The sequence below is a fragment of the Nanorana parkeri genome, unplaced genomic scaffold (assembly GCF_000935625.1).
Source record: "Nanorana parkeri isolate BGI_ZX_2015 unplaced genomic scaffold, ASM93562v1 scaffold263, whole genome shotgun sequence".
Classification (NCBI taxonomy): domain Eukaryota; kingdom Metazoa; phylum Chordata; class Amphibia; order Anura; family Dicroglossidae; genus Nanorana; species Nanorana parkeri.
The window spans coordinates 759,848-770,325 of record NW_017306531.1 but is presented as its reverse complement, the minus strand read 5'-3'; the positions used below and the strand labels follow the sequence as shown (position 1 = coordinate 770,325).

The following is a 10,478-nucleotide window of genomic DNA, read 5'->3' as shown; positions in this document are numbered from 1 at the left end:
TGTAAGGTATCCGGCGGCCGCACACTACGGTCCGCCACCGTCCAATCACGACGGGGCGGCCCGAGGCTCCGCCCACCGGCTCCGTAGTTTGCGGCCGGCGGACACCTTACACCGGAGCCTGCAACTTCCCACAAGGTCACCGCTGCCGCCCCCTGCGCTCTGCCGCCCCGAGGCCGGGCCTCGGTGGCCTTGTGGGAAATCCGGGCCTGTTCATGGCAGGATCACCAGGAATGTTTTTATGAAAACTGCGCATATAAAATAATTGGAATCAACTTTTGAAACTGGTTAATATGTTAAAGATTGTATAGGATTTAAAGGAGAACTATGGGGTTAGGGCTTTTCCCCATAGTTCTCCCTAGGGTAACGGGAGGACACAAACAGGCGTCCTCCCGTCACCCTAAGCTCAGTATACCATGAGCTACAGCTCGCGGTATACTGAGACGCCGCAGCTGAAGCGGATCCCGGAGTTCAATCTTAAGACATTCAAGTACTTTAACTGATAACAAAAATGTATCTTATTTGTGCATCACTCGGCTGTAGATCCTCAAATTATCTCTGAATTGGTGCTGACACTGTCCTTCCTTCTGGAGGGTGGCTAATTTTGTTCCCCATGGTCCCTGTGTGTGCTGTAAAGTAGCCACCACTTCAAGCTCACTCTTGTGATGGAATACAATCTCAATACAAATGAGTTAACTAAACATGAGATTGTAGTCCATCATGGGAATGAGCTTGAAGTGGTGGCTACTTTACAGCACACACAGGGACCATGGGGAACAAAATTAGCCACCCTCCAGAAGGAAGGACAGTGTCAGCACCAATTCAGAGATAATTTGAGGATCTACAGCCGAGTGATACACAAATAAGATACATTTTTGTAAATAGTTGAGGTACTTGAAGGCATTTTTAGAATTGAACTCCTGCGTTTAGTGTCACTTTAACACCTATTCTTTCACATATTTAACTCATCCCGCACTTGTAGCCTCTGCCCCAAAAGCATACAGTTCCTGTGCTGAAATCATGCATCTCTGAGATACCAGTGCCAAAAGAAACAACTCTATGGCAGGACTATCAATTGGCCTCTCAACCTCAATGAGTTGTTTTTTTCTTTTGAATGCAACATAATATTTAAACTTAAAAGGTAATTATATTAGTTTTGTATATATTTTCTTTTTTTATTATGGAAAGAACTAAACAAAACTAAAATGTAAAAAAATATTTACTTTTAGTCAGGTAAAGAAATAAAAAAAGCATTATTTGTATTCTTCTTTTAAGCCACAGATAAAGCTTAAGGTTTTTTTTCACATTTTCATCTATTTCTTTGCCCTCTGTTGAAAAAAGTCACACAGGCTAATCATTCAGAGCAGTGACTCATCACAGAGCAGTGACTCATTCCTGATCAAATGGCTTTGTCCATGGTTTCAGTCAGACAAAGCAAGCCTCGAAGCAGGCAGCTCTTCTGTGCTGTCTTCTCAGATAACTCATGGTGCTCTGGCAATTGTTTGCCATGTATTAAAGCCCAATTGAAGCTTCTGCTCAAAAGGGTAAACATTTAATCATATTGCAGCAAAATAGTAACAGTTCTATGTCACACCTTTGTTTTTATTTATTTTTGTTAAATCCCCCCACCCCAGCTCTAGCAAAAGGTCTCTCCTCACAGTATGCTGCAGAGAGGACCTGTGTCCCCTGTTGCGATCCTCTCTGAAGTGATCCTACATGTCCTGACATCTGCTGTGTCAGCTCTCCAATCTGTAACACATGCTCTACTCAATTTACCTAAAATGAATCATAGAAATAGAGTTTCAATCTTGGCAAACGGCATAAAACTAATTTATAATGGAAGATGTAAGTAAAAGAGTTACATTAATCATGGATAACAAAGATCTAATCAAAGTGGAAGTGACTATACACTTTCCAGAAGTACCGGTAATTATTTACAGTGATGTTTCTCAAACAATTCATCCCCACACAGCTACCTCCTCATGTATCACTTCTCCCTCTCTTTTAGATTGTAAGCCCTCAGGGGCAGGGACCTCCTTACCATCTTGTCTTGAATTGTATTGTGATTGTAGTATCTTCCTTATATTGTAAAGCACTGTGCAAACTGTTGGCGCTACATAAATCCTGTATAATAATAATTATAATAATAATGTTTAAGATTTATTATAATCCCAATTAATATAATAGGACTTACCAAGTCCTAGGCAAGATACTCGGAGTCCAGATTTCCCAAGATTCCTGCAGGTAAAACAGAAAAATTTTACCTATTCAGCATGTAAAAACATAATCACCATGATCATTAACAATTCCAATCTGCCTGCTGCAAATATTGTACAGAATATGCAGCTTCACCACTGTTATGTCACAGATTTTCAGTCTAGCATCTCTGGAATTTTCCAGAAGAGATCGTCATTTCAACAGTATTTCTGGACAGGTTTGTATTCTGCAGTAGTAAGCTATTCAGTTCCAAAGAGTTCCGTTTATAGGATCAGTCCACCTAAAACTAATATTTAAGTTTTTAGTAGATTCTAAAACACAGTTTCTTATATCTCTCAAGGACTCTGTTAGTGGGACATCTGTGCTTGAGTTTCCATGCTCTGCAAACCTCCCTTGTGGAACCCATAGATGTGGACAGGCTTACATTTACCAGTGGTAGCATTGAGATTTTACTACTGGAGTATCAAGAACATAAGAAGCCAGAGGCGGCCTAGCCCACTGGGCTAAACCTATAACTTAAATATCTCTTTTGGGTGGAATAATCCTTTATTAAGCAAGCAGGATTCACTGCAGCCTTGATGCAGTTTGCTCACAGCCCTTACCCCACCTATGCCCACTTCTAACAGGCAAACGACAACAGAGCGCACACTCACCAATCCTCTTGCTCAGGGGCTGACAACCCATATACTTTCATCACAAAGGATGTTAGCAATTAGTGGTGGTATAGAGGTGACTTAAAACCTTTTTTTAATATTTCTTTTAACTAGGAAAAAAGAAAACAGAAACAATCTGATAATTATTGGATCTAAGACTGAATTGTGGATATGGTGAACTTCCAAAGGTGCAGTATTTGAAGTATGCCAATACCTACATAAGTCTCAATATATTTGTTTGCTACCCAAAATGAAGTGATGCTTTTGCTTCATTTACTGCATACCATGGACCTATACTGTATACAATTTAATTCTAATACATTAGATCTGCTGTAGCACTGTCAGGAACATACTATAAGACTGAGCTAATCATGCTGTTAAAAGAATGATAGACAAAGCAGTAACCCTCTCCACTACCATGTCATTATGGTACAAGAAATAGCTTTCTGTGGTATTACTACTAGACTTCTGAGACAAAACATCACGCACACAAAATATTCATTACTGAAAGGAAGAAAAAGACATGTAAGTTAAATTGAGAATGCCAGAGAACAAGCATATTCCACTGTGAATTGTGAATGGAGACATTTTGTAGGAAGAAATCATTGAACCTGACAGAGGGTATGTTAGATCAGTCAGTGAACAAGGTATGTTTGATTGATGTTTTCCTATGACATAATGAAGTAATAGCAGAGACATTGGAAATTATATTAGATCTGAAGAGCTTGGAGCCAGCCAAAACTCCCAACGTTCTTCTCTTTAAATTAATGTCTATTCCAATTCATATCTGCTTTACTCCTGACAGAATTACACAAGAGATGTTATGGAGCAATGACATTCTGGAGGCAAACTCCTGGGATGGATTCCAGCCCCCTTCATCCTATTGGCAACGACAGCCTCTTGAATACACATTAATGTTCACTGCCCTGTGGCTCCTGCAAGTCTTTCATACTTGTAGCTTAGAGTTCAGCAATGAAGAGCGCTCAAAGCAAGGTGATTGGCTTGGAACTTTTAGGTCAGTTGCTCTCAGCAGCATATGCTCAGCATGTTTTGCTAAAGCATCAGCTACATCAACTCTCTGCAAGTTAACCGATACTGACGGGTTCAGCTGTTCAGAGATACTGAAGTAATACATATATATATATAACCTGTGCCATTCACTGGAATGATGCCGGTATGACCTGGATTAGGGAAAGATAATCAAGTGCTCAGTAAAGTAATTTCCCATTAAGTACCCACATGAATTCTGTACTGCTACAATGATTTGTGAAAAAGGATGCATACATATTAGGGATGCAACGAAATTTCGGCCGCCGAAACATATCGGCCGAAAATTGCACTTTTGGCAAAATGCTGAAAGTACTATCTTTCGGCTGAAATTGCGGTGCATCCATAGTTCCCCCTCTGACACAGCGCAGCGTCCAGCGGGGAGGAGAGGTACTGTCACAGGAGCCCAAGCAGTGCGGGGGAGAGCGTTGTGAACACCTGGCGTGTCACAGGAGGAGCTCTCCTCCCGCACCGCCCCCACCAGCTTCCTGTAACAGATCAGGATGGAGAGCGGCTGTGTGGGGTTCGAGACTGCCGTGTGCTGTCACAGGTGCCTGAGCTGGTGGTGCGGGTTAGGAGTCAGCTGTAAAGATAGACTGAGCTCTCCTCCCCGCACCGCCAGCTCAGCTGTGACAGCGAGTCAGGATGGAAAGTGGTACAAGCAGCCAGCGATCAGCTGATCATTGACTGTAAATAACTGGACATAGTATGAGCTACTATGTACCAGTTATGAATACATAGGAAGTGATCTACATTTCTTCCTATTCTTTCATAATTGTGTACATAGTAAATCATACTATCTCCACAAGTTATGAATGAATAGGAACACTCAGTATAGAGCATTCCTGTTCATTTATAACAGGGGCTGCAGAAAAAGAGATTATAGACTCTGTCCTCAATCTCTTTTCCTATTTTAAAAGGGAAATATCAGGGGTCTGGACCCCTGATATTTCACCAAAGTACCCAGCAGTAAAGTTCAAAAATAAAGATATTTAATATAAATACATAGATCGTCATTTCAACAGTATTTCTGGACAGGTTTGTATTCTGCAGTAGTAAGCTATTCAGTTCCAAAGAGTTCCGTTTATAGGATCAGTCCACCTAAAACTAATATTTAAGTTTTTAGTAGATTCTAAAACACAGTTTCTTATATCTCTCAAGGACTCTGTTAGTGGGACATCTGTGCTTGAGTTTCCATGCTCTGCAAACCTCCCTTGTGGAACCCATAGATGTGGACAGGCTTACATTTACCAGTGGTAGCATTGAGATTTTACTACTGGAGTATCAAGAACATAAGAAGCCAGAGGCGGCCTAGCCCACTGGGCTAAACCTATAACTTAAATATCTCTTTTGGGTGGAATAATCCTTTATTAAGCAAGCAGGATTCACTGCAGCCTTGATGCAGTTTGCTCACAGCCCTTACCCCACCTATGCCCACTTCTAACAGGCAAACGACAACAGAGCGCACACTCACCAATCCTCTTGCTCAGGGGCTGACAACCCATATACTTTCATCACAAAGGATGTTAGCAATTAGTGGTGGTATAGAGGTGACTTAAAACCTTTTTTTAATATTTCTTTTAACTAGGAAAAAAGAAAACAGAAACAATCTGATAATTATTGGATCTAAGACTGAATTGTGGATATGGTGAACTTCCAAAGGTGCAGTATTTGAAGTATGCCAATACCTACATAAGTCTCAATATATTTGTTTGCTACCCAAAATGAAGTGATGCTTTTGCTTCATTTACTGCATACCATGGACCTATACTGTATACAATTTAATTCTAATACATTAGATCTGCTGTAGCACTGTCAGGAACATACTATAAGACTGAGCTAATCATGCTGTTAAAAGAATGATAGACAAAGCAGTAACCCTCTCCACTACCATGTCATTATGGTACAAGAAATAGCTTTCTGTGGTATTACTACTAGACTTCTGAGACAAAACATCACGCACACAAAATATTCATTACTGAAAGGAAGAAAAAGACATGTAAGTTAAATTGAGAATGCCAGAGAACAAGCATATTCCACTGTGAATTGTGAATGGAGACATTTTGTAGGAAGAAATCATTGAACCTGACAGAGGGTATGTTAGATCAGTCAGTGAACAAGGTATGTTTGATTGATGTTTTCCTATGACATAATGAAGTAATAGCAGAGACATTGGAAATTATATTAGATCTGAAGAGCTTGGAGCCAGCCAAAACTCCCAACGTTCTTCTCTTTAAATTAATGTCTATTCCAATTCATATCTGCTTTACTCCTGACAGAATTACACAAGAGATGTTATGGAGCAATGACATTCTGGAGGCAAACTCCTGGGATGGATTCCAGCCCCCTTCATCCTATTGGCAACGACAGCCTCTTGAATACACATTAATGTTCACTGCCCTGTGGCTCCTGCAAGTCTTTCATACTTGTAGCTTAGAGTTCAGCAATGAAGAGCGCTCAAAGCAAGGTGATTGGCTTGGAACTTTTAGGTCAGTTGCTCTCAGCAGCATATGCTCAGCATGTTTTGCTAAAGCATCAGCTACATCAACTCTCTGCAAGTTAACCGATACTGACGGGTTCAGCTGTTCAGAGATACTGAAGTAATACATATATATATATAACCTGTGCCATTCACTGGAATGATGCCGGTATGACCTGGATTAGGGAAAGATAATCAAGTGCTCAGTAAAGTAATTTCCCATTAAGTACCCACATGAATTCTGTACTGCTACAATGATTTGTGAAAAAGGATGCATACATATTAGGGATGCAACGAAATTTCGGCCGCCGAAACATATCGGCCGAAAATTGCACTTTTGGCAAAATGCTGAAAGTACTATCTTTCGGCTGAAATTGCGGTGCATCCATAGTTCCCCCTCTGACACAGCGCAGCGTCCAGCGGGGAGGAGAGGTACTGTCACAGGAGCCCAAGCAGTGCGGGGGAGAGCGTTGTGAACACCTGGCGTGTCACAGGAGGAGCTCTCCTCCCGCACCGCCCCCACCAGCTTCCTGTAACAGATCAGGATGGAGAGCGGCTGTGTGGGGTTCGAGACTGCCGTGTGCTGTCACAGGTGCCTGAGCTGGTGGTGCGGGTTAGGAGTCAGCTGTAAAGATAGACTGAGCTCTCCTCCCCGCACCGCCAGCTCAGCTGTGACAGCGAGTCAGGATGGAAAGTGGTACAAGCAGCCAGCGATCAGCTGATCATTGACTGTAAATAACTGGACATAGTATGAGCTACTATGTACCAGTTATGAATACATAGGAAGTGATCTACATTTCTTCCTATTCTTTCATAATTGTGTACATAGTAAATCATACTATCTCCACAAGTTATGAATGAATAGGAACACTCAGTATAGAGCATTCCTGTTCATTTATAACAGGGGCTGCAGAAAAAGAGATTATAGACTCTGTCCTCAATCTCTTTTCCTATTTTAAAAGGGAAATATCAGGGGTCTGGACCCCTGATATTTCACCAAAGTACCCAGCAGTAAAGTTCAAAAATAAAGATATTTAATATAAATACATAAATAAATAAATAGAAATAAAACATGAAAAATGAAAAAGGTTTACAAAAAAAGTAAATAAAAATAAAATATTTAGAAAAATGTAAAAATGTTAGAAAAAAAAATAATTTTCGGTTTCGGCCTGACATTTTTTTTAGACTATCAATCCCAACATTTATAATTACATTTTGTTTTACTAAACCTAAATAGTCAGACATTATATTTATATACACAATATATATGTGTGTGAGCCAAGATTTGTTCAGACAGCAGTAACACATGTCTGTATGAACGAACATCTTTCTAGTACACAAACTAAGGGTTTAAGTACAACACCTTTCCCATTTGTATAAATGTAACCACGAGCAATGCCATTGAAAGTCAAGGGCAGGCCCAGCTTTTTAGATAAGTGGTTGACTGTGATATGGTGCTGTAGAGCTCTAACTTTACAAATATAGGGTGGAGGCCTATTCATTTTCTTACTCCTCTTCCTGCACCAGAATACACTAATGAATTGGTCACAATTTTTCAATCCACCCTATCTCCTATGATTCAACTGGGCGTGCAATTTGTGCAGTAAGTGCACAAGGGCGTGCAATTTGTGCAACCCAAACAGTGATTTGGGTTGTACAAGTATATTCCAGTCTGAGACTCAGAAAATAGTGGAAAGAGAGGATATCAAAGCTTGGCCTCGTGCTTCTTTCCAGCCCACTCATACTGTATATGCCCCTTTTGCTTGTCTACAGGAAAATGTCTGTCTGATTAAAGATGCGGGTCACTCGTACTATCTATAACTAAAGTGGCCATGTAACCACATTATAATTTTATAAATATATAACCCTTTCTGTGAGAAAATGTTTTTTTTTTGGCAGTCTTTAAACTGCCATGTGCTTTTGTAGAAATTGAAATATTTTCCCACTGTGTATATAGTCCTGCTCTTCGACATGTTACCTCTTAACAAGACCAGAAAATAGTAATTTTAATTTGGGAAACTGCTCTCTTCCTGCATAAGGCTTTCTATTTTTGCTTTGGTCTGGCATAAAATGTGCTTTCCCTGAAGTGAACTTTTATGTAGAGTGATGTTCCTGCTTTGGTCTTTTATGGTTTTGCATGAGATGGCCTGTGCATGCTTCCTGCATATGTTGTGCTCTTAACATGTCACAGTTTGGATAGTAGGCATAGTCAGATAGCATATGAGGATGTCATGTTCTGGAAAGCTACACATTTACTCATTAGCGTTTCTTTCATTGTGAAAGGAGTAATTGACACTGCTAATTGGTGTCATTATGTATAGTATTAATACAGCATTACATGATGTCAACAGCCCTTCACTTTAAAGCAAGATTTCTCTTTATGCCTATGTGAAAAGGTACAAAGTATACACTGCTACAAGCAAGGTGACAACAATGTATCAGTTTTTAATGTTATTTCCCAATCTATGCCCATGTTTTACAAACTTTAGTCTGCGTATCCCGAACATCAGAGAACAAACGAATATAAAAACAATGGAAATGTTCTTGTTTTACAGTTCATATTTGAACCAGGCGCCTGTTTTTTCCTTTAATTTCTGCTGGCATGTGAAAACACACATTATTGGAATTAGACTGTGCATTTAGTGAATAATGCTGTTTTCTAGTTCCAAGGGACCCCATAGTTCACTCAGAAAAAAGGAACTGGCAGGAACATACGACTGAGTGCTGCTGCTTCAAAGTCTGCTTGCAACTGTACACCATTTATTGTTCCCATATTATGCCATAATGCATCAATGTTAAAGTGCCCATGCTGATTTTATAGAGCTGTACTTTAAGCCTTTTGTGCTCTGAGCGTTAAATTAGCTTTGGATGGATGCGGTAAACACAGTTTAATGTAATCAGCCTGGTTTAATCAAAAACATAAAACCGCCTAATAAACAATACTGTACACTGCTTATGCTTCCAGAGTAAATTCTGCATAATTTATCATGCCACATATTTGTTGTTTTCTAACAAAATAAGATCAAAGCGTAGATGCAAAATGTCCACCCTTTTCTTATTTGTCTGTATCAGCTTCCAAAGTGACTTGAAAATGTCCTCCTATCTTTCATTAGATGATGTGGCTCATGTCCATGTTCCTCTGCCCTTTCAGACAACTTGCAGTAAGTCATAATGCATTGTTTTGGTAACGGTTAGATGTGTTAATTTTATACACATGTTCACTGTTTATCGACAGTTAAAAGATATCTAACTCCAAGAACAAAAATGTACTATATATCAGTTAACTAGTAGATGTGGTGGCTGCATTTGTTTTCTTTTTTTCAAGCGAAGTACATTCTCTACAAGTACAGAAAAATTCCAGTGTCCTGGAAACTTCCTGTGCACTACAATAATATCTCAAACAATGTTATCGGTCTTCCCAGGTATCTTCAGTAAAATAATAGATAGCAGCCAACGTGGACAACATTGCTCCTCCAGTAGAAAGAGTGAGGTGAGTGTCGTCACTTTAGTACAGAAAATGTATTACTGATCAGACAACCAGGAGATAACAAGGGGAAAAAAACATGGAAAAAAAAAGAAAACAAATGCAGCCACCATATCTTGAAAAGCTGCAATATTATTATTATTACTAGGGATGCACCGATACCGGTACTCGCTGATACCGAATACCGAGTACTGGAAGTCCCATTCAGGAAGCCAGGCGGCGTGTAATGACTTGCCACCTGGCTTCCTGATTAGCCGAGAAGCATGTAAAGACTCGGGATTAGCATGAAAGCCGCCCCCATGCTTCTCGTCACTTGGTGGAGCCACTTTCTGGCCAATCAGGAAGCCGGGCGATGTGTAATGACTCGGCGCCCGGCTTCCTGATTGGCCGGGAAGCCGGCTCCATGCTCCCTAGTCATGAGGTGACGAGGGAGCATAAAGGCGGCTTCCCGACCAATAAGAAAGTCGGCCGCCGCATCATTACCCAGATAGCAAGCAATTGAGCTGCAAGTTTGAAAATGACTTGCTAAACTATTGCAGACTTGCCAAGCTTCACAATTTTGTTGCACAATTACAGCAAGTCTGCATTGCAAGTCTCCAGA

General features: G+C 40.4%; 1 protein-coding gene across 5 annotated transcripts in view; it reads right to left on the bottom strand.

Annotated features, from left to right (window-relative positions):
* KCNAB1 (potassium voltage-gated channel subfamily A member regulatory beta subunit 1) overlaps nucleotides 1–10,478 on the bottom strand; it is a 281,028-nt gene that overhangs the window by 94,483 nt on the left and 176,067 nt on the right. For all 5 annotated transcript variants that reach the window (XM_018557036.1, XM_018557039.1, XM_018557037.1 and 2 more), the window contains exon 2: nucleotides 2,192–2,235. In XM_018557036.1, the coding sequence (XP_018412538.1) occupies nucleotides 2,192–2,235 (44 nt within the window). The remainder of the gene's footprint in view (nucleotides 1–2,191; nucleotides 2,236–10,478) is intronic.